Here is a 15,652-nt window from a genome sequence, read left to right as displayed (position 1 = left end):
GTCACCATGGAAACATAACACCTGATCTTCAGTAACCATGGAAGCATCAAAGCAGAACTTCAGTCACCATGGAAATGCCATACAATGGTAACCATAGCGACACTTTATTAGATTACATGTTGCTATGGAAGCACCTTTATAGGGCATACTCCATTATAATAAGACACCACAGCATGCAGATTCCAGGAAAGGTTTTAACACACTAAAGCAAAATTCTGGTCAGCACACAGGATGTCATTTTACAATCATAGAAAAGAAGTTTGGTCTAATTTTGATTTTATTAGTTAAACGTCCAATTTAAACAGCTAAGATCATTTACGAATGTGCCAGGTTTGTTGGTGGAGGAAAGCCGGAGAACCTGAAGAAAAACCACCAACCAGCACTCGGTGTCTGGCAGCTGCCCTACATGGGATTTGAACTTGTAACTCAGAGGTGGAGGGCTTGTGGTAATATGTTGGGACATCTAAACTACCTAGCCACCGCAGCCCAAAGAGAAAAGAGGAATATGAACCTGAAACTGTTAGGGTGATTCTAGTTGTGTATTGACATTAACCAGTGTTCAATTAGTGCAGCATGACTAATATTTGTTTTCTTTTCCACCGATTTTGTCTGGTAGGATTCGCGTACAGATCAATGACAACATGGCCGTACCATAACACCTTTTTTTTCATGATGGTAATCTGACCATCCTTGGTGTTGTCTTTTGTCAAAATATTCTGATAGTTGTTGATTCAAATCATATTTCATCAGATAACATTTTCCAGTGGGAATGTTTGAGGGAGAAATATCAAGTAAAAATCTTTACTGATAGCTGTTATTGTTTTTTATCACTTTGCGAAAACGGAAGAAGCCGAGGACCAATCAGGAGCCAGCTCTTATCGCACAATTGATCTTCATCCATGACCAGTCAAGCGAGGATAGAAATTGATGACTCGAAGCCCTCACTTGATTTAAAAGGGCAAAAAAATTGTCATGTAAAGCGTTTGTGTAATCAAGCAGATTTAAGTCTGATGGATTCTGTGTGTACAGAATGGGCAAAAACTGAGGACGAATCAGCTGAATCACTCGCAATAATGGAGACCTACGTTCTCGGTGTTGATGAATACAAATTTACACCAATAAATAAAAATATCTGTTAATGTACAATAACGGTCTCCTTACAAAAACGTTTCTGCTCTGACGTGATTTTATTGGTACTTTGAATGTAGAACTCTCAAAGAACCAGCGTGGTGCCCAATAGCATTAACTGTGATTGACTTGGGACTTAAAGCATGATTAATTATTTCTGTTGATAGTTCAAATCAGATATTTATGTCAGCGTATTTAACAGTTATTGGGTAAAATTTCTCAGATGTACGTATAGGCTGGTTGCATGTCAATCATTGTGGATTGTTCAGTGCTTAAACATGACTAGGAGCTGTAATTAATATTCCCTCGTTACAATAATAAACAACATTTGAGTACACTCTGTCATCTGGTATGTATCTACTGCATCAAAGAATATCAGTTAAGTTTATGGTACAACGAACTTCCACTGCAGTCCCAGAAATACATTAGATCTAAACAACTTCACAAAAACTACCTCTAGATCTCCCCTCGTAACCCATAGGATTGGTTTGAGTAATTTCTTTCGTGTTATATTAACAAACAGGGTCATTTAATATAATTATAAGGATGTACAAGCCTTCTGAGGTGGATAAAAGCCTGAGTAGTCTGAGAAAAATGACTTACCTACGTCAGTAACACAGCCACTATTAACAGACAGGGTCATTAAAAAAGTTTGAGAAAAGCTGGAGCCTCTGTGAAAAATCACAGACTTACATCAGTAACACAATCATGTAACAGCCAGGATCATTTTTCAAAAAAGGTTATACCAAGCTTCATGAATTTGAGAAAAGCCGGAGAACTCTGAGAAAAACCCTTGACCTACATCACTAACAAAGCCCTTTAGCTTTTAAGAAATGAACTTTTGCAACGGTCATTTTGGTAATGACCTGGCAAGACATTCTTCATGGACAATATTCAATATTCTGAGGCCATGAAATATTTTCCTAGAAATTATGAAATATTACTAATAAAACAATTGATCTTGTTATGTATTTCAGTGGGTTTGCTAATATTTAGTTTTATTCTACTGCTGAAAATTATGACAAACATATGGAAAATATTAGTTATTGTACAGATATTGGTTTGAGCATAATCTAGAATATAGATTTATTCAATATTATTATTTCAAATATAAAATAAATTTTAAACAAAAATGATTATATAAAGAATAATTGTTGAGTAAACTCAACATAAAATGTCTGGTTACGCTAGTTATGTGGTGTTACTTGAGTTAGTAGATGAAAACAATACATGAAAGAAAAAAAATGCATCTTACGTGTTATTAACGCATATTATTACCGCCACATTCTCAATAAATCTTTCACAGAACATGTACACTTCGAGATCACAAAGAAGGAATTCATTTTTATAAACAGGAAAATAAATCTTGAGAAGAATTAGAATTAACGAGAATTGGAAGCGTAAACATCACATGATTTTCATTATTAACCATTTATCAGGGATAATAAACGATCCTGAATGGTGCCACATGTTCGCGCCATAAACAGAAATAACAATAAAATATTGCCTTCCTTATCCGCAGAACATGGATACTTAATGTTAGTTCACGATCCCCAGTTGTCCCTTAGAGCATTAATAATTTTGTAAGCGAAAAAAAATCTTTGTATCGGTGATGTTTAACTCTGTTTTACTGTATAACATACGTTTATCTATATAAATCTTAACAAAAAATGTCTCAATGCAGTTACAATAACCACAGTTTATTGTTTTACTCACAATATCATTTCAATTTCCTGATTTGTTCTCATTTAATACAAGACATTCGTAAATTAAGAAAAATCTCTTTCAGTCTTGTTCTATTTTTAGATATGCTTCATTGATTTTGTTTCAATGAAAACAAACTGACGCTTTATAAAAAAAAGTTTGAAAGAAAAATAATTTTTTGTTGTGTTATTATGAATGATTTTCCTTGGGTTGTATGCACTTATTGAGTGATTTTAATATCATTTTATTCTTATTCAATCCATCATTACAAAATTGGTTTAATTAAAGGTACATTTTGTTCAATCTGTAATTCAAGTGTGCATGCAATTAACGGTAAATATTTTCTACATTTATATGTAATAGTCTTTCTAATTTGACTGAAAAAGATTGTTACTCATATCTCATTTTAGATGAAACGTATGTGGAACATGTCGGAACAGCTTTATATGCCAGAAGTCAAATGGAGGGTCTACATCATGATCTCCTTGGTAACCTGTATGGAAATCCCCATAGCAACAGTCAAAGTAGTTCCCTAGCAACAGATGTAGTCGATCAAGTGCGATACAGGTGAATGGGTGAAACTTTTAAATATATATATTTTGTTTGTTACATAATTTTGGTCCCAAAAGCCTAATTTTCGCTGTTTGCTGTATTATGTAACTCAACAAAAACAAATGAAATGATATTTTATATATCTGATATACACGATTTATATACTGATTATAAAAGCTCCAAAGTTTGTGAACATATTTTCCTTCAATTATCTCACTTTTGCTTTCGATGTAAAACTTTCTAAAATCAGAAGAAAAACATTTTATTATCGTATTTGTTTCAAAACAATTAAACGACTACTCTTCCTAAACTACTAAAGGGATTTCAACAAAACTTGGTGGTGATAACATTTATACTTAATTTTGATTTTCTTACTTTGAATTTTGATATCTGTGAATCGTTCTAAAATCAGAAGAAGAAAAACATTGTATTATTTGTTTCAAAACAATTAAACGACCACACCTCTTGTACTACTGAATGGATTTCACTGAAACTTGGTGGCAATGTAAATTTATTTTAAAGCCACTAAAAATTTATCTATTTCAAGCAAATACAACACTATTAAATTATTAATATTTCCTTTGTTTTTATAATAAATTTGACTTCCTGAAAATAATGGAACCATATTTTATTCTATCAAGAAGTCTGAAAACTTAACGGTAATCAAACATTGGTGTCACTATTTCTTAATTCCATCAAGCTGTAAATTTTTATTAAAAAAGTGAGTTCAATGCTTTAAATAGAGGGTTTTTTTAAATTGTCATTTCATTCTAATAATTTTCTGATTACTTATGACTTATTTCAGAATTCTCCATCACTTTAACACAGACCACAAGGAATACAGCGTTATATTTACATCTGGATGCACTGGTGCATTAAAACTACTGGCTGAGAGTTTCACCTTTGACCCTGTCTCCCATAGTAACCAAAATGGCAGTAAAATTAATCATAACAATTCGGAAAGAAAAACTGGTTCTTTTATTTACCTACTGGACAATCACACATCAGTGCAAGGCATGCGTGAAACCATGGCAACCAGAGCAGGAATAATATATTGTCTTGACACCCCGGAACTTGATTGTGATCTAGACAATGGCCGTATTTCTAAGGCAGAGTATTATGATCCTGGTGGAAATAATTTATTTGCATTTCCTGGTCAGTCCAATTTTTCCGGCACTAAATATCCACTGACTTGGGTGGCTAAGGCCCACCATGGTCAATTCTGCTTCCAAAAACAGCTCCCTGGTCAGTGGTATACCGTACTGGACGCTGCAGCTTTGGTTTCAACCTCTGACCTTGACCTTGGAATGTACAAGCCAGACTTTGTGACCTTGTCCTTCTACAAAATGTTCGGCTTTCCTACTGGCATTGGTAAGACTTAGATAGTCATGAATTATTGTGACAATGTATGATATTGTCTACATTATCATTTAAATCCTGTACATGTTCTCCTAGCTCTGGCTGCAGGTGTCACATTGATACCAGCTCTATGACCTTGACTGTTAGCGTCTGGTTGACATCTGTCGTCCTATGACCTTGATTGTTGGTTTCTCGTTGACACCTGTCCTCTTATGACCTTGACTGTTCTTATCTTTTTGACATCTGTCCTCCTATGACCTTGACTGTTAGCGTCTCGTTGACATCTGTCCTCCTATTACCTTGAATGTTGGTGTCTCCTTGACACCTGTCCTCCTATGACCTTGACTGTTGGTGTCTCATTGACACCTGTCCTCCTATGACCTTGACTGTTGGTGTCTCCTTGACACCTGTCCTCCTATGAACTTGACTGTTGGTGTCTCATTGACACCTGTCCTCCTATGACCTTGACTGTTGGTGTCTCCTTGACACCTGTCCTCCTATGAACTTGACTATTGGTGTTTCATTGACACCTGTCCTCCTATGAACTTGACTGTTGGTGTCTTGTTGACACCTGTCCTCCTATGACCTTGACTGTTGGTGTCTCATTGACACCTGTCCTCCTATGACCTTGACTATTGGTGTTTCATTGACACCTGCCCTCCTATGACCTTGACTATTGGTGTTTCATTGACACCTGTCCTTCACACTTTTTAAGGCCTCTTTATCAATTACCTTGAATGAAATGCAGACTGAAAATATAAAACTTTCTTTGATTTCTTTTTAACATTGTTCCATAGCTTAATCTGTGCATTAATTTTGTAACATGTTAGCCTTGGCCTATTAAGCCCCCTTCATTTTTCTTTTTCAATGCTTTAAGCACCCTGGCTGCTTATTGGGTCAAATACTTTATATACATACTACTAAATAATGCTCAACAGCTTCATATACTAACATATTAAAAAGAACTAAACATTTCATCGTTAGGTTGATCAACCTTTTAATTAATTAAAAACATCTGATGAGCATTTAGAAAGGATGTTCAGGTCAGATCTGCTGCTAAACATTATTAAAGCTCTGGTAAAATCTTTAAAGAACAGACATTGTATTTTAAAATATATATTATATTCAAGAATCAATGCATGCCCCTCAGTATCTATTAATGAACAAACAAATTAAGTGTATTTTCCTAACAAGTAAGTCTATAATCAAAGTGCAGCTATGAATTCACAAATTCACAATGCAGATGTAGTGTTGATCATTATATTTTCATCTATACATTATATTTTGTTTCGATATTACTTTAAACATATTCCCAAATACTGTAATTCATGGCCAAGTGCTTCTATATGAACATTTACATGGGGTACGTTGTATTCTCTTTTGGTTTTTTTTATTTAATTATTTTGTATTTCAGTGTACACTGATTTATTGGTATTTGTACTAAAAAAATTACAAATAAACGCTACAGAGAGAATTAAAAATGAAATTCCTGAGAAGACATTTCAAGTCTGTGCCGATTAAGTTAATACGTCTTTGTAGTTTAACAAACGTAACTTACATTCAGCCTCACAGGCTTCATAACTCATTTCATCTTGTTCCACGATTAAGGCATGAAAGAAAAAAATATGAGAAATTAAGATATGAAACAGACTTGACTGCTTAGTCTTATCAACCATAGATAAAACTCAAAAGAATAATGAAACTTATTTTATGAATCGTTGCTTCGTTGTAGTTACATATACACAGGGGTCACATATGTTAAACTTAACCATATGGCGGCCATTATAGAATTAGCCTACTACCCATAATGCAATTATCGCTACAAGTTTCTCTTTCAAGTTTTTTGACAAAAAATGCAGCTTTCTTAGGATTTTGTCATTAGCTTTTCAGAAGATATTCATTCTTTTTTGGACCCGATATTTAGTGCATGAATTTTTATTTATGATTTAGTCTGGGTATCACAATATCACATTTATTGAATTTTTTGTAAACAAAATGGAAGGTGAACTTTAATTTATTTAATACATACTTATTTATCTTGAAATCTTAGATTTGAAAGAAACTTCCAATATACAAATACATTGTATATGTATTTTGGTCTCTGAATTCCAACTTTTTAAAACAAATTAACAAACCATTATTCTCTGATTAATTGAAATTGTAATTAGAACATCAAAAAGGATATAATAAAAGGAATCTTAAATACCTTTAATAAAGTTGATGAAAAGTTTTCCAACTGGTCAATTATTTAAATAATGGTCAGCATCTATTCAAAGATCATATTGCCTACTATGTGAAATGTGCTAGACTAATCAAATTTCCTTTCGTCCCTGGTCCATATGTATGAAATCAGTTCTAGTTTTCGCTGTTTCCCAAAGGATTTGAAGGACCTTTCCCAAATTTCATTTGAATGTTCCGCTAGGACCTTAGTTGTGCCTATTGCATTTCGGGACAAATCAGAAAACAGGATGACAAATAGTCAGCCATCTTGGAATTTGATAATTGAAGTTTGTTACCACCAATTCTCAAAAAGTACTGAAGGGATCTTGCGTAAATTTATTATTCCACTTGGACCTGAAATGTGCTTATTGAATGTTTGGAATGAAACACTTGGATGAAGATGGCCATCTGGGGTTTGGAAGTATGTTTACTTGTCATAAATCAGATGGGTCTCCTATTTGTGCAACTGATAGAAAAGAGCATCTCGAATTGATGGTGACCTTTCACATCACATGTTTATAGTTCATTTATATTATCATAATTAAATGCTTGAATTGAAAAGAGGAAAAAGTGAAACAGTGAATAAAAATTATGCATCTATCATTATAAAGCTGATATCAATATTCCTATGAAGGGCATCAAGGTCATTCTGTGATATCTTGTTAAAATTTCCACCAAAGGATCTACGATACAGATTTCAGATATTATCTCCTAGATGAACTGTTTTCTTACTTTCTTATATGAATGAATTCATTTTAAAAATGCAAAAGCAACCTTGATATATTGTATTCTTTATAATTTTCAGTTCCATTTCTGTTCAAGGTCGTTTCAGTTTTCATTGATAAATTCAATAACAGATGTTTAATTTGTACCTATCAAGTTAGCGTTCCCGCTGAGGATTCTAGAGATTTTCCGTGGGTGGAATCTGTGTACATTGTATAGGTAGTCATAATTAAGACACACAGAGAAAAAACATTAGCTTAGCAGCGGGAACGTTTTAATAATTTCCTTGATAACTTTCACATGTTATGGTATCGCCATGCCAACCTGGAAAAAGGTGTGGGACGTCTTTGAATGCTCACATCTGGTAGTCATGTTGTTCTCGGCAAGAAACTATCAAAAGGTTTCAAGTCATACCTCATAAACCCTAGGCAGAGACAGCTACGGAGGATGAAGATCTCGTTGCCTTACCATAAAATGTAAAATGCGGGAGTTATTTGTTCAGGAGTCGTTGACCAGTATAACTCTACTGTGAGTTATGTTCTTTTTGGTAAACACTGACTACCGCTGATGAAGGGCACCTGCCTACATACCCTACCAGATTACACAACTGAAGACATTTATAGCGTGTCGTCTGCCATGCTCAATGAGCATAAAAAGCCAGCCAACATCTTTACATTACTAAGTATGCAACAGAAATTGGACGAATCTGTACTCTTACATGCAGATGTTTGTATTTGAGTATATTAGTTCTGCCAAAGACTACACAAGAACACAAGACTTTTACGTGCTGTGGCCCGAGTGCGTACAAGTTTTCCGGTGTAAAAATATATGCAATATTAATGACATATTGTATAGAGTTTTACCATAAACTTTAGCACGTGCTCAGACAGCGATGAGATTTTCTCGGCCCCGATTTACAGGAAGTTCTCCACATGCCATAGTTTGGAAGGGGAACATCCAATAACTATACACACCAATAAATTACCCATAATTCCTGTGTCACATCAGGCCAACAAGTCTGAAGCGTAATTAACGGAGCCTGTGCAAACAGCAGGAAGATCCTTTCTCTCTGATTCGGAAACTAACGGGGGATCTCATAGAGGGGGAAAATACATCAGAACAGGTCATTTTACTCGTAATTATCACAACACCATTACTTTGGAACTCTTCTGTGTTTATCTTTAACACCTCCAGGGGTCTAATTTCCTTCCAATTACTGAGGTCAAGCTTTTTTCCCACTAGAAAAAAATAGCATACACAAGTCTCTGGTGTACATCTACTAAAATGGCCTGATGATAAAAATTACTTCATTTTTCAAGAGAAAGCCGAAACCACACTCATTTTATATACAGTAAAACCCCTATGACTTGAACAGCAGGGGACCAGGCTCCCATTTCTCGAGACAAAAAGTGCAGACTTAAGTCAAAACTTAAGTTTTTCTTCTTATGTAACTTACATGAAAATTTTAGACTTAAGTCAGTTTTAGACTAAAGTTTGTTTCGAGAAATCGGGGCCAGATGAACAGTTTGAGGAATACATTGTTTTCGACTCATTCGAGGTTGGTGACGATCAGTCATCATCAGTCAAAATGTCTATGACAGACAATTCATGCCAATGACATTTAAATTAACGTGATTTTCAGCATTTTGAATTGTTATGAAAGTGGTTTTTGATAGCAATATCAAATTTAAAGTAAATATGCATTACATAAAAAATCAGCGCTTGAAAACTTCTCAAGCGCGGAAGACCTGTTTGACAAATAGAAACAGGGATATATTTCCGTTCGAGGAATAAGGGGTATTCGACGAATAGCTGTTCAAGCTATCCGGGGTTTCAATGCATGAAATATATTGGGACATGGACGGGACCATGCGAGTAGTTCAACGAATGGGGGGTATTCAAGGAATGTGGGTTCAAGAGGGGTTATACTGTATATTTACAGTGTATCTTGTCTTAACCGGCTGCCACAGGATCAGCGTAATTGTAGCCATTATAGCCAGGCTTCTGGATTATACAGGCTGTAATTGCTATTCTGTCTTTGCATATTACAGAGTTAGCTCCCTTGCGGGAAGGTATCGATTGTTGCGTCATTATTTTGTGAGCGCAATTCACGTCATTTTCTCCGAAAAGTATGACGTTACGCTCGCAAAAAAATGACGTCACAATCAGTACCTACCCCCAAGTGCAGATAACTCTGTAATATGCAAATCCGGAATAAATAAAGAAGGAAAATGCCAAACAATTATGTCAGAATAGAGAGAAATCCGGATTAAACAAGGGCTGGTTTGGATAAGTTATACTATGCAAAGTACAATGTTATGTAAATTGGTCAAGATACAACATGACAAGGAAACCCCATAGACATGCCAGATTCATTGCCTTAATGAAGATTTTCAAAACTCTATAAAATTAGCAGGAATTGTAGTAAAGATAGCATCATTGTCCCTGCAGTTTCAGAAAATAAAGAAACATTACCCTACAAACGTGAGAGTTAATTAACTGTCTTGTAATTACAACAAGGGATGGAATAAGTAATACCTCACTAGTTGTCAGTTGAACTAATGGCTTTTGTCAAATTAAAAATACCGTATTTGACCAAATAAGTGTCCCTGTCCTATTAGCACCCCTCTTCCTTTTGAAGCCTCATGGATCATCCTCTTGATGTCATTGTACATTGACTTGAATACAGACCAAAACTAGGAAAAAAGGGTAGGCTTCTAAAATTTGGTTTCTTTTTGTAAATTTTGCAATGTTTTTGTGAAAGATTAACACAAATTTGGTCCCTTTTATTTTTCAATCTTTATTTTTTTTTTTTTTTTTCTACACGAGATTTGTTTTAAAAGTAAGCCACATTGTCATTATTTTGACCCTTGACCAAAATGATCAAATCTTTATGATAGAGATAGCTGGTAACAACAAATTACTTATAAAAATATTCATGTATTAATTTTAAAAAGATATATATATTTAAATATTCTGCGTTTGTATTTTAAAGAGTTGTCTGCCCTTGGCAGCTGGATATTGATTTTTTGTGCTCGTTAATTTTATATTTTAAAGAAGAAATAAGCAATTAAATTTTTTGCTGAGTTAAGGTAATAATGCTGCTACAATCAATATACTTGCTCGCAAAGGCAGATAACTCTGCAATATGTATATGTATGAAATTCGTGCCGATTTATTTAAAGATAATTTGTTCCTTTCGTTTTTTGTAGGAGCTTTATTAGTCCGGAACCAATCGGCACATGTGTTAGAAAAGCGGTACTTTGGTGGGGGTACTGTAGAAGTAAGCACGGCCCAGGAAAACTTCCGAGTGTTCAGACAGAATATTTCAGACAGGTGAGCCAACAGAGACAGTAGTACATTAGCGCAATTTACTGCACAGCGGGCTAATTTTAGTGGGTGGTTAATTTTGGCTTTATTTGCACTTTCACTGAATTCTGAAGATTTTTAACACCAGCGAAATACTCATAAGAACAATAGTATTATTCCCATTCATGAATTATAGAGATCGGTGAACCACGGAATTTAACCTCTACGAATAAAGAAAACCGCTGAAACTGCAAATTTAAAGCATGATACAGTAACCAATTTTGGTGGTACATTTCCTAAATTAGACGAAATTTGAGTGGTATATTTCCTTAATAAAACCACCTTAATCCAATCAAGATGGCTTCAATAAAATATTATGCACATGAATTTTTTTTCGGAGCCAAGAATGGAAAATTTATTTTGCTGAACAAAGTTTGGTATATAGAATTGAGAAATATGGAATATTAGCCGTTAGCTGTTAAAATTGTCTGTGGGATCATGCCTCTGTGGAATTGCACTATAAAAAGGATGGGAGTTTTCACTATAGCAAGGAGACACAATAACACAAAGATACTGCATCCACCTAAAACAAACACACAATATATATATATAAACTACATGCAACGTATCACATACAAGGGAGGATATATTTAAATGACTTTAGTTTTTGTAATAAGATGCTTGGACAATCATTTTAACTAAAAAATGTCCAATCAGATACCATCTAAAAGAATTTATGAAGTTATGCATGTTCAAAGATATTTTATGTGATATTTTGTTAGGTACTGCTTTATCACCTACATGATTTGCAATATTTATAACAAGTCAGAGAATTCTGTTAGCTCTAGCAGGGGAAAGGAACGAGGATGTTTATTACATATTTTCTATGTAAATTTCAAAAAGAGCATTTTAACTTGAAACAGCTGATAAATCTAATAAAATCAGACTCCTAACATTGAAACTGTTGAGCTTAACTTGAAAGGAAATGTAAAAACTGTAGAATTCATTAATTAAAAACAGATTTATGTTAAAAAGATCTATTCATAGACACGAAGAACTATGATATAACCGTTTAATTTATGTACCATATGAAATGCAGCTTTTAATATATGGATGATGACTTAAATTGCGTTGGAATTCAAATATCATTGAAAGCAAACACAGCTTTGCACTTTAAAATCATGTTTTCAATTAAGATGATTTGCTTTAAAACCACGCAAGACTGAAATAGCTGTCCATGTTCAAAAGCATACAAAATGATTTTAGATTTTATAGTTCTATATTTAAGGTTAGCATCTTGTAGACACAAAAGCTGTTTGAAATCTTAATAATGTATACAAAGACATTTAGAATAAAAAAACAACAAAGCATCTTCTGTTTGTTGCTAATTAGAAACATGAGGGATTCCTATAAAATACAGTGTTGTAAAATGTCTTATTTTAGGATTAAAACCATCTAAAGATAATGCAAAATGATTATCCAGAAAAATTAAACAACATTTAAAATCTAACTTGAAACAACTGCTACATGAAGGCCTTGAACTTGCGACTCAGGGTTGAAGGATGCATATTTGTGGAATGTCTGACACCTTAACCACTACACAACTGTGACCTAGAAATGGAGGTCTAGTGGTATAATTTCTGACACCTTAACCACTCAGCCATTGTGACTAGAGGTGGAGGTCTAGTGTTAGAATGTCTGATACCTTATCCACTCACCCACCGCAACCTAGAGGTGGAGTTCTAGTGGTAGAATGCCTGATACCTTAACCACTCAGCCACTGTGACCCAGACCTCGAGGGCTAGTGGTAGAATGTCAGACACTTTAACCACTCAATCAATGTGACCTTGAGGTGGAGGTCTAGTGGTAGAATGTCTGACACCCCAACCACTCTACCACTGTGACGAGAGGTGGAGGTCTAGTGTTAGAATGTCTGACACCCCAACCACTCAGCCATTGTGACCTAGAGGTGGAGGACTAGTGATAGAATGTCTGATACCTTACCCACTCAGCCACCGCAACCTAGAGGTGGAGGTCTAGTGGTAGAATGCCTGACACCTTAACCACTCAGCCACTGTGTTACAGAGGTGGAGGTCTAGTGGTAGAATGTCTGACACCTTAACCACTCAGCCACTGTGACCCACAGGTGGAGGTATAGTGGTAGAATGTCTGACACCTTAACCACTCAGCCACTGTGACCCAGAGTTGGAGGTCTAGTGTTAGAATATCAGACAAATTAACCACTCAGCCACTGTGTTACATAGGTAAAAAAGAATCTTGGACCCACTAACCAGTTTTCTGAGCCCTTTATTTATTTAAAGAAGTATAAATGTTTATTGGATACAGGGATCGTTACCAGACATGAGTTAAGTGATTTTGGATTAATGATAATAAGCATGTACTGTTCAGGTCCTAGAAATTTTTCAGGCTGACACTATAGATGAAAGCTTTAGATCAAAGAGATAAAACACAGGTTAAAATGAAATGTTTGTTTCAAAGGAAAAATGACCTCAGTATCAATCATTCTTATCATGTGTACCTGATGCTGAGCTAATTAGCAGGTATGATAAATACAAAGGTATGTGAAGATCACAGGTAGCTAATCAATAACTCGGAGAAAAAGACAGGAAACAGCATCATTTGTACTTTACAGGGCATGTTCACATGGACAATTGTAGAATTATACGATCAATATAATCATATACATCAAAACTGAAATATCGTGATTTTTATGGAGATTATTTGTGTGGGGATTTGTGCCAGCATTGGTCTGGATAAAACTAGCATGATATTGAAATAATGAAGGGATATCATTACTAGGGGGATATGGACATAAAGAGGAGGATATGGACATCACTAGGGGGATATGGACATCACTAGGGGGATATGGATATCACTAGGGGGATATGAATATCACAAGGGGGATATGAATATCACAAGGGGGATATGAATATCACAAGGGGGATATGAATATCACAAGGGGGATATGAATATCACTAGGGGGATATGAATATCACTAGGGGGATATGGATATCACTAGGGGGATATGGATATCACTAGGGGGATATGGATATCACTAGGGGGATATGGATATCACTAGGGGGATATGAATATCACTAGGGGGATATGGATATCACTAGGGGGATATGGATATCACTAGGGGGATATGGATATCACTAGGGGGATATGAATATCACAAGGGGGATATGAATATCACTAGGGAGATATGGACATCACTAGGGGGATATGGATATCACTAGGGGGATATGGATATCACTAGGGGGATATGGATATCACTAGGGGGATATTGATATCACTAGAGGGATATGGATATCACTAGGGGGATATGGATATCACTAGGGGGATATGGATATCACTAGGGGGATATGAATATCACAAGGGGGATATGAATATCACGAGGGGGAATATGAATATCACTGGGGGATATGAATATCACAAGGGGGATATGAATATCACTAGGGAGATATGGATATCACTAGGGGGATATGAATATGACAAGGGGGATATGAATATCACGAGGGGGAATATGAATATCACTAGGGGGATATGAATATCACAAGGGGGATATGAATATCACGAGGGGGAATATGAATACCACTGGGGGATATGAATATCACTAGGGAGATATGGATATCACTAGGGGGATATGGATATCACTAGGGGGATATGCATATCACGAGGGGGATATGAATATCACGAGGGGGAATATGAATATCACTGGGGGAATATGAATATCACTGGGGGATATGAATATCACAAGGGGGATATGGATATCACTAGGGGGATATGGATATAACTAGGGGGATATGGATATCACTAGGGGGATATGGATATCACTAGGGGGATATGGATATCACTAGGGGGATATGAATATCACAAGGGGGAATATGAATATCACTGGGGGATATGAATATCACAAGGGGGATATGAATATCATAAGGGAGATATGGACATCACTAGGGGGATATGGATATCACTAGGGGGATATGAATATCACTAGGGGGATATGGATATCACCAGGGGGATATGGATATCACTAGGGGGATATGGATATCACTAGGGGGATATGGATATCACTAGGGGGATATGGATATCACTATGGGGATATGAATATCACAGGGGATATGGATATCACGAGGGGGATATGGATATCACTAGGGGGATATGGATATCACTAGGGGGATATGGATATCACTAGGGGGATATGGATATCACTAGGGGGATATGGATATCACTAGGGGGATATGGATATCACTAGGGGGATATGGATATCACTAGGGGGATATGGATATCACTAGGGGGATATGAATATCACAAGGGGGATATAAATATTATGAGGGGAAATATATGAATATCACTGGGGGATATGAATATCACAAGGGGGATATGAATATCACTAGGGAGATATGGATATCACGAGGGGGAATATGAATATCACTAGGGGGAATATGAATATCACTGGGGGATATGAATATCACTAGGGAGATATGGATATCACTAGGGGGATATGGATATCACGAGGGGGATATGAATATCACGAGGGGGAATATGAATATCACTGGAGGATATGAATATCTCAAGGGGGATATGGATATCACTAGGGGGATATGGATATCACTAGGGGGATATGGATATC

At 35.7% G+C, this 15,652-nt stretch overlaps 1 protein-coding gene across 2 annotated transcripts in view; it reads left to right on the top strand.

Moving 5' to 3' along the window:
- Positions 1-15,652, top strand: part of LOC138321830 (molybdenum cofactor sulfurase 3-like) — a 54,214-nt gene that overhangs the window by 4,955 nt on the left and 33,607 nt on the right. For both annotated transcript variants that reach the window (XR_011208359.1, XM_069265820.1), the window contains exons 2-4: positions 3,243-3,399; positions 4,190-4,755; positions 10,899-11,022. Coding sequence is in view for 1 of the 2 variants with exons in the window: in XM_069265820.1 (XP_069121921.1) it covers positions 3,243-3,399; positions 4,190-4,755; positions 10,899-11,022 (847 nt within the window). In the remaining variant the exon portion in view is untranslated. The remainder of the gene's footprint in view (positions 1-3,242; positions 3,400-4,189; positions 4,756-10,898; positions 11,023-15,652) is intronic.

The sequence above is a fragment of the Argopecten irradians genome, chromosome 4 (assembly GCF_041381155.1).
Source record: "Argopecten irradians isolate NY chromosome 4, Ai_NY, whole genome shotgun sequence".
In the NCBI taxonomy this organism is placed as follows: Eukaryota; Metazoa; Mollusca; class Bivalvia; order Pectinida; family Pectinidae; genus Argopecten; species Argopecten irradians.
Note: the sequence above shows the minus strand (reverse complement) of the source record. Positions and strands in the feature narration are given on the sequence as shown.